The following is a 26446-nucleotide window of genomic DNA, read 5'->3' on the forward strand; positions in this document are numbered from 1 at the left end:
GAAAGGAAACTTGAGTGCGCAGAGTCCCAGTTCACAAGGCAGAAATGTTGGGTCGCTTCAGAGAGCGAGCCTGGAATGGCAGGAGACCGCTCCCAGTTGGGAGTGTACCTGCAGAGGGGACACCTCGTGAGATGCGATCCGGAACTTGTTTGTAACTCCATTCCGCAGAAGTTCAACGGAGTTAACGTCACTAGAACTACATTTAGCTGGAAGTTGTAAATCTGTGCCTTTGGGGCATTGTGGTGGGAGAATTGAGTGGAAACCATCACGTACTTAGAAACAGGAAAACTATTTCTAACCTTGTACAGCTGCTGTAGCTTCATAAAAATGCTGACGCATCTCACCGGGGCTAGGGCTGGGGCTCGCTCGGGACTTGTACCTCCCTTGGTTGGTTAGCACAGTTTTGTGTTGTTGTAGCTGAATAAATAACTTGGCCTCAAAGCGTACGGGGTGTTCAGGGTTACTCATCTGTTAAGCAGGAGGGAGGGGAAAGCTCCAGAAGTACGGGCTTCCTGGCCTGGCTGTAGACATTTGTGTCAGGTTTCCCTTGTTTCGTTCTTGACTCACTTGGAAATTGAAGCTGGATAATGTTCTGAACAGAGATGGAAGAGGGAAAGAGGAGTGATGCAAGCTTGCATTGCCGGTAAACTTGACAGATGAAAATAGGAAGAATAGCGTGTATAATGGAAGTATTTTAAGTGCAAAAAGGTATCTAATATTTGTGAGTAAGCAAAATAAATGTTAATGGTGGAGGAGGAAAGCATCAAACTTTTTTTTGAGCACTAATCACTTGAGCATTTTTTTTCCACAGTTTGGAGGTATAAAGTTATACTTCTAGCATGTGGCATTGTCAAATGCAGTTGTCCTCATCCACAGGGTGAGTTTTGAAAGCTGTGCAGAATGGTTCTTAAAATGTGTAGGTGAGAAGTTCAAGATTATTTCTCCCCTGTCTAAGGAATGTATACATTGACTGAATGCGAAATCGTCATGACTACCAGAATTTTGCTCTTTGCCAGCTATTGAAGATCAGAGCTTTCCATTGTGGAGTATGTTCTCTGCCCAAACAGTAGAAACTAATTAATATGGTGAAAATACTGATCTCACCTTTATGACGAGCTTCTCAAACTTTTAAAAATCTGTTTTGCAACAGGCCAGTCCTCTGTGTTTCGAACAACAGACAGTGAGAAACCTTTCAGCTGTTTCTCCTGACCGAGTTCCCCAAGCCCCAGTGAGAAACCAGGTTCCCGTCTGACCGTGACAGCCGGGCGCGGTGGGGCGGCAGCCGCAGACCCACAGCCCCCTCCCGCAGGCCGCGGGCAGCCCCACCGCCTCCCCGCGGGGCTCTGCGGGCTGGGGTGCCCGAGCGCGGGGTTCGGGGCGCTGCTGCCGGCACTGGGTTGCGGCCCCTTGGCTCTGGCGTGGGGCGAGGGGACGTGCGGGCACAGCCCGAGCGAAGGGCTCCGCTGGGCCGGGGGCAGCGGGGGCGGCAGGGAGTTCTGCCAGCCCATACCCGGGGCTGGATTTCACTTGCGTCATTGGCTTTCTGTGATTGATTGGTTTTTATTTATTTTTCTTTTCCTTTCTTCTTTTCTTTTTTCTTTCACGGTCAGGAAAGCTGGAAATGTAAGGTGCAGGTGGGAGACCTCTAGCATCTTCCACATCTGCAGGACAAGTCCCGAGACAGTAACAGCTGGCAGCCCAAACAGCAGGACGGGGAACATCTGTAGGAATGACCAGCGCTGTGGTTTTGTGTTGGTTGCCTGAAAATGGCAGTTTTGCTTTGAAGATATTTTTCATTTCTAGTACTTGCAGGTTTTGGTTGTGGGGTGGTTTTTTTGGTTTTTGTGGGGTTTTTTTGTTTGTTTGGTTGGTTGGGTTTTTTTTGCATTTGATGGGATCATTTTACTTCTGAAGATTCGATTATTTATTTATTTATTTATTTCCCCCTGCTGATCTCTGACACTGGCTTCTTGCTGCAGCTCTGTAGCGGTTTGGACAGCTTCCAAAGAGATTTGGTGTGTGAAAAATAATGTAGTGAAAAGCTTCTAGAGAATGCATAGATATTGATAGCAAAACGTCGGGTTTTGTTTTAAGCTTTGTGTAGATAAGTGTGAGTAAGAAGAGTCATAGGGTTTTTCGGGTTTATAGTAATTTTTTTTGCATGCCTAATGCAAGTTAAACAGCTTACTGACATTTTCTGTTCAAATTAGTACTATTTTTGTTGGAGGAGACTGTCTATGACCACCAAGTCTACTTCAAAATTCTGGGGTAGGTGCAGTTTGTGCAGGATAAGGCCATAGGAATTTGTGTGCTTAGTTAACAGTTTACCTGTCTTTTGTCCTTGCTGCTGTTGAACAGACATTTCTGCTTTAACCTTGCCTTGTTGTGCAATGTACAAACAAGATCTTGTTGATTTTTATTGCTAGTTAAAGTGCAGATGAGATTAGTATTAAATAAGTTAACCAGCCTTTATGTGTAGTTCCTCCCTGTTGTGAAATTGTGACGTCGGGCCAGTGGCTTTCTCCTGCTAAACTAAGTTTAGATAGAGCTGAGTTGCATGCAATTAAGTATTAGTCATGCTAACGTTCAATAATGCATATTAGAAACGTTACATGAGAGGACTAATGGTTCTTTTGTCTTGAATAAGTGCTTTGTAGTGGTGATATGGGAAGCTCGTGTTTGAAAATAAGTGGCTATTATCAAATAGAGGTTTTGGTTGGAAAAATAAGATAATAATCACATGTCAGTTTTTGATTTACATGAGATGCCAATCAAATGGGCTAACTCAGTAAAGCAATTTGAGTTTTGTTCTGTTCTGCATGTAACTGAGACCAGAATTTTAGAAAAGATCCACTAGTTTTGTGTGGTTCTGTAATTTTGTCCTAGTGTTCCCAATATTCGAGGTCTGAATATTCAGAGATACTGAGAATTCATGGATTTAGTCAGTTCAAGTGAATGCTGGCTGCTGGTCGCAGCCTGGGTCCTGTGTTCGGTCGTGGCAAACGTCCTGGGTGTTAGTCCTCTGTTAGAACCCCTCTGCTGTAGAGAGCACAACTGCAATCCCATTCCTGGGTGGGGGACAAGGCTTTTCTTCGTGGATTTCTCTAGAAGTTTGTTCATGAGCATGGGAAGTAGCATCTTTATAGCTCTCCTGGAGTCCCTTTTACTGTGCCCACGCTGCGCTGTTTACCTGTAAAAGCGAGTCTGTCCCTCGGACATCTGGTGCTGCTCAGGCTGAAACCCTGAGCGGTGGCGTGTGGAACCGGCGTGGCTGTACCTGGCAGGAAGGGCTAGTATCAGGCGGGCATTTGGCTAGTATCTTGTGGGCACTGGCACTGGAGAAGTGTTTCTGCCAAGGGTGTAGAAGAAACGGAGCTGTGAAAGTGTGGGTGTTTCCTCCTTGCATCGGGAATAATGGCTTTCTGTTAAATACCTGTGAACAAGTGAAGAGCTCAGCGAGCCCTGTTACGGTTGTAGCTTATCAGAATGAAGATGTTTGCTTTGGATTAGCCTTTAAAACGGCAGAAAATGCTGTAGTTTCAAAAGGGGTGAGTTCCCTTTTTGGGTTACAGACTATCTGCGGTGGAGGAAATCAGTAAAGCTTACCAGCTTATGCTTGTTTTCCCGCATTTCTCTTCAGCTGCAGCTCAGTTGCTGTTTCCGAGGCTTAGACGGTTTTTGTTTTCCCCTTGCTAGCAATGCAGCAGCATTAGTTACTGCTCCTGTGTCCGTGCCTGTCTTCCTGGAAAGCTCCGGTAACCTTGTTCTGGGATAATCAATTGCTTTTGGTTCTTGGAGATGGTTACAGTGAACCATATTAAAGGCGGTAATTGCATTGATTTGGCGTAGTCATGTTATGTGACTTGTGCCAGAAAGTGGTTGCACGTGGCATTGCAGCGGCCAGGGTGATAGGGATCCTAATGGATTTTTAAATTTTTTTTTTGCTGCTGCTCAAGCTAAGCTGTGTCTTTACCTGCCTTTGACCCCTACTCACACTGTTTTCGCTGTATAGTTTTAAAAAAGCATCATGCTCCAAGATCCTGGCTGGCTTTTAACTGGTTGCCTTGGTCCTGGTAGGGCAGAGCGCAGTTCTGTGCTCAGCGGCGTGGCCGTCTGTACCTGAAGGAGAAAACCCACGTGGCTTTGTAGGTCAGTTACCTCTTTTCAGATCTTTCAGGGTGACGAGAAGCTAACGCTGTAGTCCTTATGTGGTAGCTTTTCACAGGGATTGCTGGCTTAATGAATGTTTTATTTTGTATTTTCCCCACAGGGATTTTGTACTGATACGAAGCCCAAGGTGATCCTTTGACCACCTCCTGCTGCTTCCCCTGAGAGAGGAGAACCGAGCCTTTGGGAAAGACTTTCTTGCTGGTACTGCAATGCTGAGTTCTAGCTCGACCACTGTGAAGAATCTTCCTTTGAAGAAGAGGCTCTGTTTCCTGCTGAAACTTGTGTGCTTTGTCAGCTCAGTGTTAATATTTTGTGAATTTTTAATTTATTATGTGGTAATTTTTCAATGTCAGTGGCCGGAAGTGAAAAGTGGAGCTCACATGGGTGAAAAAGAGACTTCAACTTCAGTCCTAAAGGCCATAGTTTTAGCTGATACTCACCTACTTGGTGAAATCAGAGGACATTGGCTGGATAAGCTAAGAAGGTAATAATGTTTTTTGAATAATCTCTATCCTAGTTTTAGAGTTTTTAATAGTAGCTAATGGGGCAGATGTTTAAAACCAGTGTTGTGGTACTTGTAAGCAGTACGTGCATGCTGCCCCTGATTTGCCTGTCTGGATCTGTGCTGGATAGTAAACCAGTGTTGAAAGGTTAATGAGTGGGACTGACTGCGGCAGTACAGTCTTGAATGTTCAGGTCGTATGTGGGTGTAGGTGTCTGAGCATTTTCGATGGGTCAGATAATCTTTTCCAGTGTGTAACTATTTTATAGAATGCCTTAAAAATGAGCCAGGTAACTTGGATGTCTCAGTAATGACATTTAATTGCAGACATAAGGAAGCTGGTAGAAGTTTGTCTCTGTACTAGAAGAATTGGAGGCAAAATCACATTTAAAAACAAAGACAATCCAATCTTATGCCTACAAAACCATGTTTTAGTCCAAAAGAAGAAGCAAAATGCTGAAAGAAAGTACTAATTCTGCCACGATATGAACTTTATAAACTGTTGCTGCAGAAACTGTAGCATAGTAAAACATGTGCAATAATTCACTGTTCTAATTAATTGCTCTTTAATGAAATTGTAATGGAAAACAAACAAGCTGGTATTACTTCTTGCATGGTTGGTCCTGATTGTATTGTGGTGGAATTACCCCCAGGTAAGATGCACCTACTGTACTTAAACCTGATTTCTAAGTATTTGATTTGAATTTCATATGAGCACTTTCAGTGTGTAGGAGCCATCTTCCCATTCCTGCCAGGCCGCGTTTGTGTATGCAGAGTTGAGGATCCAGGAGTCAGGCAGTGATGACTGGGTCTGTATTTTCCTTTCAGGGAATGGCAGATGGAGAGATCTTTCCAAACTGCTGTATGGTTACTGCAGCCAGATATTGTCTTCATACTGGGAGATGTCTTTGATGAAGGAAAATGGAGCTCACCTCAGGTATGACGTCAACAGCTCTCTTATTTCAAAAAATGAGAATTTCTTGAAGGAGATGGATGACAGAAGAAAACAGACTAGGTAGGCAAGGCTTTGTTTAGTATTACTACAGTTGTCCTGCTGGTAGAAGTTCATAGTGCTTTAGATACGAGTTGAAATGTTGTGATGCTCCTTCATTTTCGGTAGTATCTTGACACTTTTGCCCCTCGCATAAAACTTACAAAACGTGAGCATCTCAGTGTGTGCTTCTGTATGGCATACCTGTGGTGGGTTGACCCTGGCTGGATGCCAGGTGCCCACCAAAGCCACTCTGTCACTGCCCTCCTGAGTTGGACGGGGGAAAGAAAGTATAACAAAGGTTCGTGGGTTGAGATAAGGGCAGGGAGATCACTCAGCAATTACTGTCATGGGCAAAACAGACTTGACTTGGGGAAATAGTTTATTACCAACTAAAATCAGAGTAGGATAACTAAATCCTATAAAATAAAATAAACCCGAAATCTTAAAACACCTTCCTCCCACCCCTCCCTTCTTCCCAGGCTCAGCTCTGCTCCCCAATTTCTCTACCTCCTCTTCTCCAGTGGTGCAGGGGGACAGGAAATGGGGGTTGGGGTCAGTTCATCACACGCTGTCTCTGCTGCTCCTTCCTCCTCAGCGGGAGGACTCCTCACATTCTTCCCTGCTCCATCATGGGGTCCTTTCCATGGCAGACAGTCCTCCATGAACTTCTCCAACCTGGGTCCTTCCCACAGGCTGCAGTTCTTCACAAACTGCTCCAGCGTGGGGTCCCTTCCACAGGGTGCCGTCCTTCAGGAACAGACCGCTCCAGTGGGGGTCCCCTAGGGGGTCACAGGTCCTGCCAGCAAACCTGCTCCAGCCTGGGCTCCTCTCTCCATGGGTCCTGCCAGGAGCCTGCTCCAGCATGGGGTCCTCCACAGGCTGCAGGGGGACAGCCTGCCTCACCATGGTCTTCACCACGGGCTGCAGGGAGATCTCTACTCTGGCACCTGGAGCACCTCCTCCCCCTCCTCCTGCACTGACCTGGGTGTCTGCAGGGTTGTTTCTCACATATTCTCACTCCTCTCTCTCTGGCTGCGGCTGCTCAGGTTTTTCCCCTTTCTTAAACACATTACCCCAGAGGCGCTACCACCATTGCTGATGGGCTCGGCCTTGGCCAGTGGTGAGTCCCCCTTGGAGCCAGCTGGCATTGGCCCTGTTGGACATGGGGGAAGCTTCCAGCGGCTTCTCACAGAAGCCACCCCTGTAGCCCCCCCTGCTACCAAAACCTGGCCTCACAAAGCCAATCCAGTACTAGTGATCCCCTTTGATACCGTTGAACAGCATTAATGTCTCCATTTGTTTTTTCATGCAGGCCTGGGCAGATGATGTCAGGAGATTTTGGAAAATGTTTAAGCATCCAGTTTCTACTGAGCTAGTGGTTGTCACTGGGAATCATGACATTGGATTTCATTATGAGTAAGTCTTGTCGGTGAAAGAAGTACACAAGTGCCAAGAATGAGACGTCGGATGCACGCAGTGACTGGGCTTGTGTCTGAGTGACCTCTTGCGTGGTTACACAGAAATATATATATACATAACCAAATTAGAAGGGATTGTAATTCAGAGCAAGACCTTAAAAGGCATCCCCCTGTGCACAAGGCACCCTAGGAATAAATTTTAGAACAAGTTTCAGGCTAGTTTCATGCTTCTCTGAGCATATCTGAAGTTGTTCAGAGCTGGTCATTCTGCATTGGCAGGGAAGCCTTGAAGCTGCTTTTCCTTGTGTTGGGCCTCTGTGTCCGAAAGCGTTTGGCCTGAGCGTCTTCCCTTTCCTGTTACCTCAGCACAGAAGGGTGTAAGCGCCCTCACTGTGCTGTGCTTCTGTAGGACGGCTGTGCTTGCACTGGTGGGACTGGGACAGAGTACACGATGTGGGTGTTGGAGCATCCCTGTGAGTTTGCCGAGTGAATATGTGAGCTAGACAAGGGAGCAGCAGGCTGCACTGTGCAGCGTGTCAGGTGATCTGCAGTGCCGATTTCTGACCTCAGGTGTGTGTTTGCTCTCTGACACAGAATGACTACTTACAAGGTAAATCGATTTGAAAAGGTTTTCAACTTCACCTCAGGAAAACTAATAACTCGAAAAGGAATAAAGTGAGTATATTTAATTTTTTTTTCAATGTTTAGAAGGGTAGTAGACCAGAGTGATGAAAACTGAGAACTGAAAATAGAATTTCTAATGAAATAGCATGGGAATGTGGGAATGCTTAACTTAGAGCATTAAACACTAAACACTTTGTAAAACCTGTAGTTTGCAGTGGAGTGGAAGCTGTACTTTGAGCTAGGTAAATTATAACTATTTCCTTTTAAATGGAAAAGTACTGTGGTATCAGAATCAAATTCTTTGCTTTGCCTTTTCACTGCCTTGCAGCTGGTCATGACCCATGGCTGTGAACATAACAGAAGGACAGGATTCAGTACAGAAACACAAACAAACCCTCTCTCTGCTTACCAGTTAAGAGTGTCATTAATTTGAATAACTTCTTTAGTCTGGAGAACTTAACTCTCGTTTGAGGAATTTGGGAACACAGCAGTTGCTTGTCCACAGTTCTTCCACAGGGTGGGGTGATAACGCACAAGCTGGTTTTGGCTTAGGGTGGACCTTGTCTCAGAGCTTGCGCTCATCACCGTGTGCCTGTGGCTGCAGTTGCCTGCCCCGGGCCCGTTCAGTTACTTTCAGGTGCCGCGCAGGAACCCAATGAGGGAAAGCGACAGTGGGTTTGTGGAAAGGGATTTCTCTAAACCACAGGTGTATGAAGGGCAGACGGACCCACCGCCACGCCGCATCTGGCATGTGTGCCATCAGGTTATAGTGGCTCATGCAAACATAAGATTGAAACCCTGCAGTTTTACACTGGTTCCCTTAATTAAGGAAACATTAGAAATATTCTGATCAGGTCTAGATGTATGAGCTTCATGAATGCTCAGTATAATGCTGTTGTTTATCATGCAGATTTGGGGTCCTCGAGATATATATTTCAGCTGTTTCAAAAAATAGTTATTAAAGAATATCTCCACGTCCCCTTTGATGAAACAGCACAGCAGAGTTCTTGGTGCAGTTGCAGATTGTATGTCTAGTGTCATAGTCATTGACTGAAACGAGCTGCATTATTAATGAAATGTCCCTAGATAAACTATTTTACAGCAAATCTGTGATATAAAAGCCACTTGATTTGCTAGAAGAGAATTAAATTTTTGGGTGGTTTTGCTTTTCAGTAGTTTCGAAGAAATCAACTGTCTGAAGTTGTATCTCTGAGGTCTAAAATGTGTGTGGGGAGAGAAGCAAGCTCTCCTTTCCCTCAGAATTCAGCTTAGTGGGCTTCTGACCTTCCACTAGAATATCACTGAAGTATCGGTTATAATATAAAAAAAGCTTGGAAGTCTAAACATGAAGCATAGCATACAGGATATTGTGTAACCTAATTAACAACTGATTGTAAAGCAACCTATTAGGTAGGGAAATGGCTACCATGTGGGTACTCCAGAGGATTTGTAGCATGTGATTTCGGAAGCTGTTATGTTCTGCTGTTTGGTTCAGCTGGGTCAACTGTGGAACACGTGGATTTTATGAAATACAGTTTATCTATCTCACACATGTGCATGAACAGCAAATGCTTTCCTGTCCTCCCCACTTCCCGGCTCTTTGCCCGCTCACTGGTGTTTTCCAGCTTTGTCCTAGTGAACAGCGTAGCCATGGAGGGGGATGGCTGTGCTGTCTGCCGCACCTCAGAGGCAAAGCTCGTGGCGCTTTCTCACAAACTGAATTGCTCCCAGCAGGTAAGAGTTTGTTAAAGGTCTGATCATAGCCAGCAGCTCGGCTGCTGCAGTGGGGATACTGACACCACAGTGATAGTCAGGATATACCTAAGACTCTGCTGAAAAAACCAAATCTGCTTCCAATTCATATTGCAGCTTGTAGCGAATCTTTCTTCTCATTTGTCCCTCACCATTTTTACTGACCTATTAAAGGTGTTGCTTCGTGTTAGTGGTGTTCACTTCCTTGTCCGTGCTGCCACCAGAGGGTGTGGCTCCTGTGTTCCAAGGAATGGCAGCTCTGTGACCCTCCCTTTGCCTTGAGATACGTAATAATCCCTGCATTTATGTCTATGCACATTGTTCTGGTTTATGTCCTTCAAGCCAGCCTGTTTTAGTTTTCTGCTTCTACTGGAGTTCCGTCTTGATAGCCTAGTAATGTTTTAATCGTAGTATTTTTCTATCAAATCCAGTTGCTCCTTGTACTTCATTCCTCTGCCATGTTTCACAGGCTGCCTGGCTGCCTGGTAGGCGGCAGGACTGACTGGCTGGCAGTCAGTCGGGAAGCCAGCTCCCATGGAAGAACTGCCAGGCTCTAACTGCTGTCTCTCTCGGGGTGCCCCAAATCTCTTTTACCTTGTTTGCACGGCGAGATTCTGCGGTTGCTTTCTGCATTCAGAAAGAGCGCAGCTGTATTTACAGCACGTACAGAGAGAGGCATCACAGTATCTCCCCTTCCATCCAGTGGAGGCTCTTAGCAGTTTATGCAGTGAACAGCGTTTAACCACTGTACTCTGTGCTGATTCTGCTTTTCCCAAAAAACAAACATCCCCCCCCCCGAAAACCTAGCTACTGTTTAATTCCCTTCCCTGCTTCTGTGGCACACATAGGTGAAGACAGGATGTGTGGATTGATTTTATTCACAGAAACTGAATCACTCCAACAAAAGATGCAGTGATGTGGAAAAGCTTCCGGCTTCAGAACCCATCCTTTTACAGGTGTGTCAGAGGTGGGGTGAGGCACCATGCTGACAGGTTTTTAGTGTATTCACTACTGGTCCAGAAAGGCGGGATCGTTAACAACAGATCCTTGTTTTGCATTCCTCCCAGCACTACCCTCTCTATCGGAAAAGTGATGCTGAATGCAGCGGAGAAGATGCTGTTCCTCCAGAGGAGAGGAACATCCCGTTTAAAGAGAAGTATGATGTACTGTCTCAAGAAGCATCACAAAAGGTTTGATTTCTTAGGCACCTGAGTGTCAGTGGGTAGGTGGAGGGGGACACGAGGGCAGCTGGCTACCGATTAGCTCCCACTTTAGCGAGGCCTTTGAGAGGCTGCTTGTTACAGCTGCTCCCCCCCAAGATCAGTGCCATCACGGCCTTGGTCCTGCCGGGGGTCCTGGGTACAGGCCCCAAGTCCCGGCGCTCTTACGCCTGCTGCCGTGCTGTTCAGCGTCTTGTCCTTTCCGTCCTGTGTGGAGCACCGACAGCGCGAGCAGAAAGCCGCCATTTGCCCCCGCTTGGACAGCGCTGCTTTTGCTGAATTAGTAACGACAGGGAAATGCAAAGTGTTGGCTAAAAACCTCGTGGTCAGGATTTCCCGTCTGCATGAATGTCTGCGCTCAAGGTTGGCAGTGTAAGGTTATTCTCCCTTAGACAAGGAAACACCATTGCTTCACTAAACCCAAGGTTTTTCTATTTGTGATGTCACCAGCATGCTATTGCCCTTGTGTTTCTGGTCTGTATGGCCAAACCAAGACCAGTCTGGCATTTGGCATGAGGGCCAAACTGGTACCATTAGTACTCCAGTATCAACACGTCTTACTGGAAAACAGACACAAAACACTTTGTAAGAATACCAGAATTGCCATAAGTTCATTCTGTTAGAAAAAGGGTTTAAAAGCTCAATTTCTTTTTAGTTATGACAATTCTTGTGCTTGTGCTTTTTGTGTTCTAGCTGATATGGTGGTTTCATCCCCGTTTGATTCTCAGCGGCCATACACACAGTGCTTGTGAAGTGCTGCACGCGGGGAACATTCCAGAAATCAGTGTCCCGTCATTCAGCTGGAGGAATAGAAACAACCCTAGTTTCATCATGGTAAGTTTTAATTTTTTTTATTTTTGTCAGATAACTTTCATAAATAAATCAACATGGCAGTCAGCTATATTTTAAAACTGATTCTACCTGTAAAAACAAAAAATAAAAAAATTGCCTACCCACCCAACCCCCTCAGTATGCTGCATCCACTTCATAGAGTACATCTGTGGGAGCCACAAGGTCTGTGTGGTACAAAGCAATGCTGTTGGAGATCTAATTAGTATCGGGGTACAAGCAGCTAACATTTTCTTATCAAGGGGGCGCGTTGTAAACTAGTGACTTGTAAAAATAATCAGTATTGTGCACTGAACAGTAAAAAGACTAGTTTGGCTTGGTTGATTTACCAGCTACGAAAACACGACTGTATCCACCTTGAACTCTTCTGCACGGTGATCATGGTTTTCAAACGTGTGCGTGAACCGCTCCGCACAGGGAAAACGTTTGTCATGTGCCCACAGTCTGCCTCCTCGTTTCCAATTCACATTTTATAGCGTGTTGGTTATGCTTTGCAGGCAGTTCCAGTGCTCAGTATATCCTTAGAGGTAAATCAATTAGTTCCCCAGTTCAAAAATAAAACAGAACTCCTAGGAGCCAAGAAGCAAAACCTACCCTCTGTTTACAAAGTAGTCTGTGACTTGGCGGGGGGAATCTTTCATGGGTTTTTACTGCTGTTGAGTTTAGGCTGCTTAATACATGGATAACCCCAAACTTTTAAATTCATTTTATGCAACTGTTAGTATTTCTTGTTGAAAGTAGTTCCGTTTATTCCATATTCCTGAGAGTAGCTGCCTTCAAACTACACCAGCTCTCCGCGTGCGTGCCAGGCAGTGCATCTTCACTGCAAACAAGAGGTTGGCTAATTAAGGTTGCATCATCTTCACGACTGTTTGAACTCTGCCTCGGTCCGTTGTAAACGCTAATTTGAACTGCAAAGTCGAGACAAAACCCAATGAAGTTGTTTGTTATTGAAGTGCATGTTCGTAATTTGGATTAGCCAACGTGTTTTTTGCAGCATGTACTGGGTAGGAGGGCTTGGGGGGGGAGGAAGGGGCACATTCACAAACCCTAACTTTAGCCTGGGAAGGCTCCCTCCAGGTGGATTTACAGCAGCTAAAGTTAGGCTTCTCTTGAAGGCAGATCAGAGGAGGAGCCCAGCTCTCTATTTACGCTAGATGGACTACAGGGAAGATTGGCCTCTGGGCTAATGTTGGCCTGGTGAATAGTCCAGTTAGTGTCCAGCACCACAAGGTACGGACTCTTCAGCCCCCTGGAGAAGGCACTGGTACTAGGAAACTGGCCCCAACCCTTGCCAGCCAACACAGAATTTAGAAATTGGAGATGTGACAGTCGTGGTGTTTACTCCTGATCCAGAACCCACTGTAACAGAAAAGTGACAGTCTTCATTTCTTTTCCAGGGCAGCATAACACCAACTGACTTCGCCCTCCAGAAATGCTTCCTTCCGTATGAGAGCAGAGTCTCTACTGTATACTGTGCAGCAGGTGCTCTGCTTGTAATCCTGATACTAGCTCATTTTCAGCTTCTCACTCCGCCATTTTGTTTTGCTCAGCGTTTAATCAGTAAGCATAAAGCAGTATGAAGAGCCAGACATCTGCATTCAGTCACTGAAATACCAAAGCTGAGAACAGTCAAACATCAGACTATATTCATGCCAGCAAATGACCTAATTTGATTGCTAGTCTGAAGGCAGGTTGCATTTACACATACCACAGAAGTCCTATACAGCTGATATGACTACTACAGGATAAATAATCAACTGAAATGAACGGTTCATGCTGTACAAAAATACTGTATTCTACAATCAAATGAGTCCTTTTCCTGCTATAATTTTTGTATCAAATATGTATATTAAAAGTGTAACTGTACATTATGTAAATTCTGTAGCCTCATCGCTTATCTGCACTAGTGTCTTACCCTGGTGGAGGCTCAGTCCTGCAAACTGGAACCATTTCTGGGTTTTATTGCTGCGTGGCCCTTCTAATGTCATACTTCTGTTCGTTAGGGTCAGGCAGAAACTAGATACATCAGCACTGAGAGACGCGGACTCCGTAACCTGTTTAGGATGTCGTATGCAAGGGACTGTGGCTCGGGGCAAGAAATCTTCCAGTTCCTGACGCACTAAGCAGTGAGCTGACGGCAATTTGCAGTTGTCGTCTACCGGACAACGGGAAGAAGCTCGTGGATCCAGTTTGCTCTTACACACTTGAAACCTGCTTAAAAATAGTATTAGGGTGACACCTCAAGCTGCTATTTTTAAAAAGATGTGCTATGATGAGCTTAAAAAAAAAAAAAAAAAAAAAAAAAGAGGGCCCTACTGCATCCCAGGGATCTGTGTGGTGGGGGGCCCTCCAGTTGCCGGTCTTCTGCCAGAAGGAAGGTGAAATACAGCTGCAGTAACGTTCTCCTGCGCCTCGGCCCGCTGTCTGCAGACAGACAGGGACAGGAACGCGCGTTATTTCGGGAAGCAGGGCCGCCAAGTTCTGTTAACTTTACTGCAGCTTGCATTCTGCATGGCACCAGCTGCTCCCTGCGGAGGCGGAGGCCGCGGCCGTGCACCACAGAGCTGGGCCATCGGCCCTGCCTGGATGGCGGCGCAGAGAAGGTGACATCTGAGCTCAGCGTCTTCGTGTGCTGCGTGCGAGGGAAGATGCGACAAACCTGCCGCTTCTCCCCACCCGCCCCAGAAAAACCAGAGGGACTGTTTCACACCGGGACCAGTTTTCCTGCTGACATTCCTGCAGAGGCTGGGAGCTCTGACCCAAACTCCTGCGTTGGGCTAAAGAACAGCCTGGGCTTTTGTTACTTGCTCTATGCCTTTCTTTGGCATGGGAACTGAGAGAATCTGCATTTGGGAAATTTGTTTATTATTAGCTTATTCCACCCAGCCTTTCGCTTTCTGGGAAATACCTGATGACTAAACTGGACGTACAGGTATCAAAGTATTTCTGGGAAGAGGAACGGGTCCTATTCTAGTAGCTAAAATGGGATTGTTTATCATCAAATAGAAACAAGTTCTCAATTCATCTGTAGTCTGAGTTTAAAAAGATGACTGCTGGGGTTTATAACTAATAATGATGCTTAGAGTAAAAAGCTAATCAAACCTGCTGATTTGTATGCCAATGTGGGGAACGTGTTAGCTCTTAATCTCTCCCTCAATTTAAAGTGAAGCGGGGGGGAATGGTCCAAAGTGTGGTAAAACACTCTAGAAAGTAATGTAGTCTAACACTTCTCTAGGTTTCTGTTATTGCAACTGTAATTTTAGACATTTGTACAGGTTATCTTGGACACAGGAAAAGTATATAGTCACAGACATAAAACACCTATGTATAAAATATAAAGCAGTGTTATAGTTACTAAAAAGGACATGCCTTATTGCTACCGCAATTCTTGCTTTTTATATATTGTACTGTACCACAACTTGTTTTGAGAATGTAATTTGCATAAATTATTCAAGTTCGAGAAATATTCACACATTTTGATTCTACAATATTTAAAATAAAACAATTTTCTAATGTGTCTCTTTATTAAAAGAGAAATAAAAATGTCATCTTGTAATTCTCTTAGGCCAGACACAAGGGTTTATACACCTTTTTGTTTTTTGTTTTTTGTTTTTTTTTTCTTCTTTCTCGCTATTTACTTGCACAATGAAAGCTGCTGTTGGTACAAAGATTGAAGAGCTCTATATAATGGTGCTTTACACATTCACAATCGGTCTGTGCAATTGTGAAGTTCTATGAATGACCAAAGAATTACCAAACATATTTTCTAAATATAAAGGAAAAAAAAAAAAAAAATCCTTGGTTCCCATTAAAACAACACCAGGTTGCAATTTGGACACTTGAATGAATTCCAATGTTTTAAAGCTGAGACTTCAAAAGAGAAAGGCATGTTTGCTGCAACATCCGGTGACTGTAATACCTTACTTGGAAAGGTAAGTGGTTAATTTGCATAATTTATAATTTTTATACTAAAGAGCATTTTTATATAAACCAGAAAAAAATCCCTAAACTCTACAGATAAAGTTCTTACCTCCAGTCTCTGCTGCAGGTAAGGTTGACATCAAGCTGTACAGCGCAATCAAAAACATACTTACATCTTAGCTCATTTTACAGGTACAGCCATAATCAAGGCACAAAGATCTTCTACAAGTATTTTTCTTCAATAAAGTTGTACAAAATAATATTACATTTTACAGTCTGTACAATATAATAAACCAGCAGTAAAACAAAAAAATATATATAGGGAGAGGACTGTTGTCCAAGAATGATCTGAACGAAAAGGATCATTTGTGGACAGCACAAAGAACGTCAGTGAGGGTGGTAAATTTTTCTGCCTAGATGCAACAGGCTGAAAAGTAGCTGTAATTCAAATGCCTGAGGTGGGCAGAGACACTTCGCTCCAAAACCCCAGAAAAATTGCTTTGTCTTCACTGTTCCTCTCATCATCTACTCTACTTCCTGTGCCAGTAACGGCTTAAAAGAGGAGGTCACTTTACCAGTTGACCTGCAACTCAGAAATGCTAAAAACTGTGACAGAGTAATAAATATTGTGGTGCTGCTACATTGTGTGTCTACATCCTCAACAGTATTTAATAACCTGATACAAAGTGCATTAATCTTTTTTCACCCATCAAGTACTCTTCAATGTCATGTTAAAAAGGAAACCCACACAGAGGGACAGGTATGACTTTAGTGTCATCCAGCTGACATACCAGTTGGAACTGACGTTAACCTGCTGGAAAAAATTTAGCAGGTCATGTTCAGTTAAAAAAACAAAACCTAAGGGAACGGAGGTAGCCAAAGGGCTTAGTGGAATGACGAAGAAGTGGCATGTCAAAATAAAGCACAAAAGCAGTCCCAAAAAGCATGAAGGAAAACCAACCCAAACTTGCTTCAAATCAGCTTTAAGGTTAAATAATTAAAGTAAACAAAGTGAAGAGACTGACATTTCTATAGCATATTCCTCCACCCTGTGTGGGGTAGTATCAAGAGAAAGAGTAAGGAGCAAAGAATTTAAAACCACAGGTTCCACGGTGATCCCCCTCACAACAGTTCGTACTGGCGGAGATGCATCCGTTGAATGATGTCTCGACAGTCGTTGAACACTCTGCGGATGTTTTCTGTGTCCACTGCACACGTGAAGTGTGGGTAGCAATAGTGCCTGCCGTCACCACTCGCCGTACTTATCCTCTGCAGAAACAGGGAGAAAAAGAAAAGGGTCAGGTGCTGGTGCCACGAGAAGGTTCCCATCTCGGTGGGCTACGGGCTTACGGAGTACCGAGAGACCTGGGAAATGCTGTATACTGACCCCAAAAATAAATAAGGAAGAAGGTCTGGAGTCTGGTCCAGCATGAACCACAAATTTGAAACAAAGACTGAGAAAAGCTGGATACTGTTACAGGGTCAGTGTGTCGGTGCTGTGTAAGAGCCACTGAAGCCACCACTGTTTGCATGACCGCCTGCCACCTGCAGGCACTGTGCAGCCCATCGGTGCTGCTGCCAGCGCTGCAGCCTGCCACGCAGCTGTCCCCGCAGCCGTTTTTCCTCTTCTTTTTTGGTGCCACCATGTGGCATTTTTTTTGAACTTCTGCTTTAAATCAGCAACACGAAACTGAAGGCCCCCCAGCTGTGAAGGCAGGAGTGGCAGAGACCAGCACCCTACTGCTCCTGCTGCTTGGAGCTGAAGGCCCCGAGGTCACCTCTACTTGGAGCACCTGCTCAGCCGGCTGATGTCTGGTACCGTTATGGAGCCCAGACCATGGTGGAGTTATCACCAGTGTGGCCGGCTTCCCACAGAATGATAAAACATGCCACATCGAGTAAACTTCAGACCAGGCAGAACTAAATTCTCGCAAGGCTACCGCACAACTTTTTAGATCGCTGAGGCGCCAGCATCGCTTCGCCTGCTGCAGTGAGCACACAAACAGCTCCGCAATGTCTGCATGCAGCAGTTATGTGCCGCAGGGACCCGAGAGGGGGATCAGACTCCCACTCAGACGTGCTCCTAGGGCTCACTGTTGCACACCGTCAGCGAGGGACATCGCTTTCAGCGCCGCCCGGAGGCAGCACACCGCCCTACCGACCCGTCGTTCAATCTTCTTCTGGTGTTTCGGTAAAACATGTGTCCTTTCACTAAGCGTTTGCTTGTGTGTGTCACGCACTGATTCCACTAATGGCTGTGGTGGTAAGCTGCCCACAATGTTCTGGTGACACCAGGGATGTCAAAGGATGTATTTTCAAAATGTTAGGGTTTGTTTTTTTCCAGTTCCCTGACAGCTCTGTAGTTCTCTCATTTTAAGATAAATGCAGTATTTTCACCTCTACTCAGAGCTCATTTTGAATAGTAGTGTGTTACCTGGCACCAGTTCAGAGGGGAAAAGTAATATCCCCTGGGACAGCAACAAAAGAACATTTACTCTCCTGTAACACCAGCGGGTGTATTTAACCCTGTCGTCCCTGTGCGGCGGGGGTCGGGACGACGGTGTTCTGTGAGGAGCCTGGTCTGTGTGTCTGAACAGCAGATCCTTCACCTCCCAGATTCAGATTTTTTAAAAATCAGCATGAACCAGCTGTGCCACTGTTTTAACAGGGGTTACCTATACACTGGGGATGTACTAGAACCAAACAGCAGCAGCTGGAGGGCCCGTGTCCAAAACACCGAAATGGGGCTGGGGAGCAGCCTGGACAAGGAGCACACTGGCATGCTGCCTCCGCGAAGAGCTTGGCAGGGGAAAGGACATGCCTGAGCTGAAGGAAGGAGAATTTCCTACAAGATCCATCCTGCCAGCCCTCGCCCACCACTCCCCACATGAAAAACCAGCCAGGCCTGCCACCAACCCCCCAGAGGCCATGGGCCCCCGCACCAATCCTGAAATCAGGAGCCGACGTTATTTTGCTTACCTAATACTCATATGCTACCATGTACCAATAGTGTTTACGTTTAACCTCCACCTAAAATTCTTCGAACGATGCTTTAAATTTCCCAGTACCAGTGCCTACAGCCAGGTAAGACTTTCAAGGAGTGCAGCACCATGGTGGTGATTTTCACACGTATTCATGCCTTATGCAGACCCGCTACCGTGATAAAAATCACAATAAACCTTATAAATGAATAAAACCAGATTTCACTGAATCGTGTCTGAAAACTTAACGGAGCGGAACAAGGAAAAGGTCATAAATGAAGAGACTTGGAAAGAAACGTATAAAGGAGAGCCAGGAAGGCTGTAGGTAGAAAATACACACAAAATACTTCCTTGCAGAGGACATGAGACTCCTCCCCAGTCTGTATGCTGAGCTTATTTCCCCTGTCCCCTTTGTCTCCGAAGTGGAAGTCGCTGTTTCTACTTGGCTTCACCCACCTTGCCCTCCCGGCTGGGCCCACGCATGGCCTCCGTTACGCGGGGCACACACAGGCTGCGCAGACCATTTATCGCCTGCAACACTTTCACTGCAAACAGCCCGAGAGTTCAAATGACCACGTCCCTACATTTCTTCACACCAAGAATCCAAGGACAAACCAGGAGAGAGACACAAACACTGCTGATGGAGGAGATGCTCTCTTCCAGGCCTGCGTGGCTGCAGGGAAAGGGGCGAAAGCTTTCGGCCCCATACCCAGGCCCTGGCACTTCCCAGCACCGGTGGGTGCCCAGCTGCGGCACAAACGCTTCTCCTGCCCCCAGCACTCGTGGCTGCAGAGGACCCCCGCATGCCTGCGCCCCCTCCCCTCCCTACCCGCTCCATAGGTGGCCTCCTTCTTTAACTCCAGTGAGTCATGGCAGGTAAGGACCTTGTCCTTGATGTGATTTTTTTAAAATAATGAAAATAGATAAAGGTGGGGAGTTTCACCCTAGTTTCCCCATAATTTGGTTCTCTTGGACCCTCCTTCCAAACTGGATACTGAAACACCTGCTTCACAGCATTTCAGCATTACCACAAGAGAGATTTGTCTTGAAGTATTTTTTTTTCTGGTAACTCTTACGTTAACACAATGCAATCTGGCATTTTTCCTTGGAATCCAGAACATTAATGCGGTGAATGGAGATCCCCAAAGTGCAAATGTAGTTAATCGCTTCTTTCTTTCTCATTGTATCAACAGCTGTAAATCCTAACAGTACTTGTCAATGCGTAATGGCTTCAAAATTCTAAATTCTAATGATTAGATTTGTTCTCTCAAACACCTCCATACAGCTTCTACCAGTAGGACAAGCCAGATGAGCTTTGGTTCTTGTCTCTATCACTGCTTTGCACTGTGGGAACAACTCGGTATGAGTGAAGCTGCAGGTGATACTGGGTTAAGCGTCCTGTTTCTGACTGCAGCACTGGCTGTGATTGTGTGCCTGACAACTGCTTCTGTCTGCAAAAGGCAGACAACACCTCTTCAGCTCCAGCTTTGGAGGAAACCTTAATTGCAAGAGGAACTGTGACCAGACAAGGAAACTTTCTTAGGATTCCTCAGTAGGGCCATGACACCAGTCCAAAGGTGAGGCAACCCTCCTAACTGGCAAAACAGAAATCGGGAGATTTTAAGGACAAAATCTGCTTTTTTCTTCATTCCCTCTTGTCAGCTGACCACTGCCAAAGCCCTTGGAGGAATGCAGGATAAAAAAAAAAGGCCTATCTGCTTAAACATGAACTGGGCTGATACACAGAACAAACACTCAAGGCAACAGCCAGTAGCACCTTAAAGGTAAAGGCAACCACAGAAAACCTCACCAACCGGCAACGGAAGCAGCGCTCGGCCTTGTGCCTCTGCGCAGAGCGAGGGCTGCCGGCACCCACACCGAACTCGGCATCAAGCAGGCAGGCACACGACCGTTTTCAGCACTAGCAATTCCTTGCTGTGTGACACTCCGCAGGGCAGGTGACTTTAAATAAAATGGACATAAAAATGTGCAAGCACTGGGGAAGGTTCTGCAAGATGGGCAGCTGAAAAGAATTAGGGAATTGGCAGACGTTCTGCTCTCCTTCTAGCTTTCTGCAAAAACCCAGCAGTTTTCCCTAAATAAACTCTGCCATCTGCCAGTATTTCCTATGACAGAATCACACATAAGATCAAAATTACTCACTAAAAACTCATCCCGGATGAAGAACTTGGCTCTTGTGACTTTGGGGTCTTCTCCTGCATCTGGTGTTGCTGTTCAATTAAAAATAAATGACATCAGAAACATGAAAAGCAAACAATCATCTACTTTTCATAATAAAAGGTTTAATAAGGAGGAGGTAGTCCTTCAATACGGAAATTAAAATGTGAAATATCCACAGGAGATTCCCAGTAGGTAATTCTAAAATAGAAGGGTACTGTAAAATGTGACTGTGTATTTAATGTATTTTAGGAACCTAAAAATCAGGGAATTGTTGCAACAATGTCATTTGCCATATCATAAAGAGGCTTACTCACATCCACAAGTTTGTTCATATAGATACAAAACAAGTGGGAGTTGGGGCTTAACTTTTATCAGAAAATATGACTAGAAAAAGCAGCTGAGCTGTTCAGTTTCTGCAGCAGAACAGGATCTCCTGGATAAAGCTTCTGCAGGCAGGAATTTAGGTTTAAAAATGGTTAGTCCAAGATTACACTTGAAAAAAACGATAGCATCAAAAGACCTTTTAATATATGTATTTTATTTCCAGGCCCCAAGTCAGCAGAATACTCAGATATACTGCCCATCAAGGGGCCTCAGATTAAGTCCTTGTTGAGCAGGAGACTCATTGGTCAGTGCTAACCATCAGCAGACAAAGTTATCTCTGCCTAGGCCACGTACGACTGTATTTACTCTAAGCATAAAAAACAACAGTGAAGAGATAACCTGTTCATTTCCCTCAGTGCGATTTCTCCTCATCTAAGATACCAGATCAGATGCTTATAAACATGATACAGCAAAGGGCAGAATTTATCAGAATACAGAAACGTATTTTTTACTCTTATCTATAGCGAGAGGGTAAATGTAGAGAAGCAGCACAATGAGCAGCACCTAAGAGTTCGGTGCCACTGTCCTTAAATAATGTCAGCTGAAATGAAGGAATAAATGAACAACTATAAGTTAAAAATAGAGAGCTGCTTCATGTGTGAATATTCTGCACCACTGGCTATCTGCTGTGAAATCCTGCTGAGAAACACCAAAAGCTACTTTATTCTGACAACTGGCTTGCTATGAAAAAAAATGCTGAAAATTTACCCAAACTCTATATGTATGTGGTATATGTCTGGGAGAGAGAAACTTGGGTGATGGTGACAGAAGATTTCTTCTGAAAGCCCTTAGCATTGTAAGACTGGTATCAGGTTAACTCAGATTTTAGGACAGTTTATTTATCCTCTCCACCTCAAACTCTGCACCACACTCCTCAAATTCCAGACCTAAACGAAAGCTGAAAATAGCTTATTACCATCTTCACTTCCATAACTTGTTGTTGATGGTTAGTGGAGAACGAAAGCCTTTTCCAAAACGTGGCTGCAAGCACTACACCAGGGGCATCACTCGGGTAAGGCAGAGACTAGCGGTCAGAAAGTGCAAGTTTTGCCACTTTTGCTAGAAGCAGACCTGAGATGTCTGGGAAGCCCCCTGCCTGGTATAAAACTGGTGGAATACCACAGTTTAGTTATGCAGCATGTTACTGCGGTGCAGGAATCATGGTACTTCTTGAAACGCTGGGACACCGAACCCATGCTAACACTCCATCATCACAGCTCTCTTTGTATGTGGTTTTCCTCCATTAAAAGCCCAGACCCTGCTGGTCTGCTGAGCTCCCTGCCATTATCTGTAAAGGCTGAAGTTCAGCGTTGCAGGACGTAGAATGGCCACAAAATAAGTCTAATGCATCCCCAACGAAATTCAGCGCTGTGGGAGGCCCAGGGCGAAGCCTCTGGCAGGGGAGAGACATGCCCAGCAGCTCTGCTTTCCTGGGAAGGTGGGTTGCTCCAAAGCAGGGAAGGCAGGTGGTCTGCAGCCAGCCCCACTCCCCAGCGCCCCCAGCAGCCAGAGCCCCTCCAGACCCTGCCACACTGGGGCACCTCCAAGCTACGTGCTGCCAGCACGGTCCTTACCTGACCAACAGCTCGTGTTAAGGAACAGCGTGTGCTTGTGAGTTTGTGTGTGTGGGAGAGACAGAGAGAGAAACTACGGGCCAACCCCTGCGTGGTGAAAAACCTTACCATCCTCAGGTACAGTATAATGCGCGTATTCAGGAAAGTAATCTTCGATTTTTGATTTCCCTGCCAAGACTTTTTCAGCCAGCATGTCCTGTTTATTCAAGAACAAAATGATAGAAATGGTCCGTAACCACCTGTCAAAAACAAACCAAATGTTTGTGTTATCTCTGACACTTAATCAAGGAAAACTATCACTTCAATAGAAAATTTACTGGCTATCCCTGCATGGCCAAGAGTGAAGTAGTGTGGAACATAGTTCAACAGAAAAAAAAAAAAAAAAAAAAAAAAAAAAGACCTAATTATTGCTTCAATTGGGTTGCACCTGTGCTGGTGAGTACATTTACAGAATCTGTAAATACATTTATAAAAACTGCAGCAGACATTGCTGTAGGGAGCAGCATTCAAACATTGTTTTCTAAATTATCCTTTTGATAGTGAGCTGGGAAAATGGTATTTCCTAAAAGCACTGCAGTCCAAAACCAGACATTACTGCCTACTTTGTTTTTTTTGCTGAAGCAAAAGGGTGGAAAGCTGCCTTTCCTCAGACTGCTCTGTCTTAACTGTTGGTTGTCCACACAGATAGCCCGCCTTTTAGGGCAGCCTGTATGACACCTGATGAATCAAATGAAAATAATCTCTGTTCTTCTCCAATTAGCAACTAGCCAACATTGTAACGATGTGCCTTTGGGACTTGTGCTTGACATTGTTCCTCACGCTACCTTCAATCATTTCTCAGTGCAGAGCATCCTCACAGGTACATGCTGAAAAATTCACTACCTTGCTTTGTGTACTGTTTTTGCTTTATCAGGAACCTGTTCAGATTGCTATTTGGTTACGTAGCGATAGTTTACACGCACTGTGGCAGTTACAATTAGATTAGATCTGAAATATCATCCCACAAGGCAGAGAAACTGTGCGCTCTCAGAGGCAGGTCTTACGAGAGCGGCCGCCCATGCAGGTATCGAGCGCAACACCAGCTGGTCAGCCGAATGCAACGCCAGCAGCCAGCTGCTCCTGCGGCTGCGCTCGGGGAGGGGACAAAATGGAATTTGGAGGACCCCCTCAGACTCGGCCAAGCAGCACAGTGATGCCAGGAAGGGGTCTCCCCTGCTTCCCTTGCGGCAGCCAGCACGCGGAGCTCACCCTCTCCAAGCTGCCCCCACACCCCATGTCGTTTTGGCAGCAGCGGTGAAATACTGCACTGTCCCTGCGCCACGGCCCCCGCCGGGGAGGGGTACACACTGCAGGGGCACCCTGTGACCTGGCCCTACCCCGACATTTTCTGAGTAAGCAATCTGAGCATACAGTAAGGGGATCCCTATTTTGTAAGGAGTTGAACCGTATCTAAATTGGGGAGGGCGGGTGGGGAATGAGGTATGTTTTACCTATTATTCCAGATACTTTTGAAAAGGTCCAGGGATTCCCGTAGTCTGTTTGTGTTATTGTCTTCCCTTATTACCATGTTGTAGCTGCTGCAAGCCACAACGAAGATGATAGCTGTGACATCTGGGCAGAGCACACAAAAGAAAGGAAGGAGAGAGAACAGAACACCTCCGTTATCCCAGCACATACTCCTTGGGTTAACACTGCTACTAGTCCCCAAACTGCTGAAAATACCTGAAGAAAACACCTGTAACACTGGACTCCTGTGCTAGTGACTAAGTGAGAATATGAATGAGCTGCTCGCACCTCAGAGAGTAAGTGCAAAATAAGAATGTGAAATATTTTTACTTACCATTAAAGCATTGGATCCATTTTCTTCTCTCATCTCTCTGGCCACCTACATCAAACATGCTGTTAAAAAGCCATAGGATGTTATATCACTTATGTGCACTAGGAAAGTCACACGAAGCATGAAGCATGAGGGTTCACTTTAAAAACCTGACAGTCCCAAGGAGAGCAGCAGTAAAACACCGCCCAAAGGGGAGAGAGCTCTGCTGATGCCTGCTGCACGACAGAGCTGCAAAGCTCTGCCTGCACTGCTCTGCCAAGCGAAGGCTACTGAACCTGCAAAATGAGAGCTATACTCCTTTCCAGGGCAAGGGCTGGCCTTTCCAGCCCACAGAAGCGCATGTGGCATGTAAGATTGGACTTACTAAAGGGTGGTGGGGAGAGTGCATCTCTGTAAGGAGGAGGACAAGGGGGCAGCTCTGCCCCATCAGTGCTGCCACCTTTCTGGGCAACAACCGGTGAGCGGAAGCAGCCCAACAGTGGATGTTTTACAGAAACACAGCGTAAAACTCTGACAAACACAGAGCTTGCAGCCCTCCGGAAGAAGGGAGACATTTTACTCTCCTTGTCCCACTGTACAAAGTCTGACTCGTGGCAGGATTCCCACTGACTTCTGCAAGATTTTATCCCCTAAAGTATTTTACGAGTTTCTAGTGCTACACTGATGAACCAGTTAGCAAAATCAGCCACAGACAACCCCAAAATAGAGCATCACTAATACACACACAAAACTAATATCAGCTCTTTTTACAAACTATGAGGCAATTTTAGTAGGACCTACGGAAAGAGAGCTAAAAAACCAAACAAACCAACCAACAAACCAACTCCCACCCTAAACCTACTATACCAAGCATACATAAGCGCAGACATCCAAACCATGTTGTTAAACATTAGTATGATATTTGTAAATTATTACTAATAGACTTACTGGAAATTTACTTTATCTACTTGAAATCTTGTTTCAAAAATCCCCGATGTCAACACTCTGCATCTTAACAGGTCCTAGAAATGAGAACACAGAAGCTGATTAGTAAGGTTTTTTTCTAACCTCATTTTGTTTTTAAAAGCATGGAATATTATTTTCCATAGAAAGTCTGAAATGTTCCATTTAATTCAAGTTCAGTCAGACTTGTTGGAAAACCTGTATTTGTCCACACTGACACAGCAGGTATACACAAACATCATCCCTGCATGTGGCCTGTGAACTCTTGGAAAGCAGGAGACCCTATGTATGTTCTCCTTAGTGCACACTGAAACCTGTTACTGATGGTCATATAATTTTGTATGTGGTGTGGATAAGGAGTTCTGAAGTTATATAAAACTAAGAAAAATGTTGTTAATGTTATAAAGTCAAATATTCAAATGTAGGAAAACTCCAGATTTACAGTTGCCCAGTGTCTATGTTTAGCCTGTATCCGGGGCTAAACTACAGCAGCTGCTCTATCAGCCCATGACCCCTCCCCAGCTGGGAAGGGGCATCGGGGAGAGGAGAGGAGACCCGTGGGTTGAAGTGAAAACAGATTTAATGAAATAGCACCAATGCCAACAAAAATATACAAAGTTATACTCAGCTCAATGAATGTGCAGTGGTCACAATCACCGGGACAGCAGTCCTCAGGAGCAGGGAGAAGCCAGGGGAGGAGCAGGGAGAGGAGAAGCCCCCCTTACACCAGCAGACTTCCCCATTTTATGGTGGGCGGGAGGTTTATGGTACGGGACACTCCTGTGAGCCCGTCTGGGTCAGCTGCCCTGGCTGTTGCCCCTCCTAGCCCGAGCACCGGCCCAGCTTGGAACTGCCAGCGGCCTGCGTGCCACGGCTGGCCTCAGAGTGTATCTCAGCAAAGCCAGGACACCCAAGCAACCTTAATTCTGTCCTTGTTTGTACCGAATGAGACAGGAATTCTACCGAAATAGTAGCTTGTGACTGAGTAATTAAGCTCTATTACAGAGCACAGGGGAACAGAATTTAGGTTGTACATAAATCTGGCATTTATTGCTTATTTGCCAAACTAGCAACCCTTTACAACTTAAATAACA

The 26446-nt window shown here is 45.4% G+C and overlaps 2 protein-coding genes across 6 annotated transcripts in view; one reads left to right on the forward strand and one right to left on the reverse strand.

The window, feature by feature from the left end:
- The first annotated feature begins 4188 nt into the window (after positions 1–4188).
- On the forward strand, positions 4189–13398 carry MPPE1 (metallophosphoesterase 1). Of its 4 annotated transcripts, none has more exons than XM_086472558.1 (9): positions 4189–4654; positions 5501–5609; positions 6979–7082; positions 7679–7759; positions 9274–9442; positions 10345–10416; positions 10528–10650; positions 11374–11514; positions 12930–13398. In XM_086472558.1, the coding sequence occupies exons 1-9, from the start codon at positions 4380–4382 to the stop codon at positions 13110–13112; spliced, it is 1257 nt and encodes a 418-aa protein (XP_086328684.1). In that variant the 5' UTR covers positions 4189–4379; the 3' UTR covers positions 13113–13398. The 4 variants fall into 4 exon arrangements, with proteins under 4 accessions (XP_086328684.1, XP_086328685.1, XP_086328687.1 ...); XM_086472559.1 differs by having other exon boundaries at positions 9334–9442; XM_086472561.1 differs by lacking the exon at positions 10345–10416.
- A 3177-nt stretch (positions 13399–16575) lies between these two features.
- The window catches only part of GNAL (G protein subunit alpha L), a 189127-nt gene continuing 179256 nt past the window's right edge, over positions 16576–26446 (reverse strand). For both annotated transcript variants that reach the window (XM_086472531.1, XM_086472532.1), the window contains exons 7-12: positions 25338–25411; positions 24414–24472; positions 24064–24184; positions 22682–22812; positions 20598–20665; positions 16576–16722 (exon numbers count right to left, since the gene is read on the reverse strand). In XM_086472531.1, coding sequence (XP_086328657.1) covers positions 16576–16722; positions 20598–20665; positions 22682–22812; positions 24064–24184; positions 24414–24472; positions 25338–25411 — 600 coding nt within the window. The remainder of the gene's footprint in view (positions 16723–20597; positions 20666–22681; positions 22813–24063; positions 24185–24413; positions 24473–25337; positions 25412–26446) is intronic.

The sequence above is a fragment of the Leptosomus discolor genome, chromosome 13, assembly GCF_034619465.1.
Source record: "Leptosomus discolor isolate bLepDis1 chromosome 13, bLepDis1.hap2, whole genome shotgun sequence".
In the NCBI taxonomy this organism is placed as follows: Eukaryota; Metazoa; Chordata; class Aves; order Leptosomiformes; family Leptosomidae; genus Leptosomus; species Leptosomus discolor.

Excerpts from the sequence above, each read along its gene's own strand:
- MPPE1 (XM_086472558.1), top strand. The coding sequence starts at position 4,380 with ATGCTGAGTTCTAGCTCGACCACTGTGAAGAATCTTCCTTTGAAGAAG. Across the intron at positions 5,610-6,978 it reads GAAAATGGAGCTCACCTCAG|GCCTGGGCAGATGATGTCAG; the intron begins GTATGACGTCAA and ends TTTTTCATGCAG. Across the intron at positions 7,083-7,678 it reads GACATTGGATTTCATTATGA|AATGACTACTTACAAGGTAA; the intron begins GTAAGTCTTGTC and ends TCTCTGACACAG.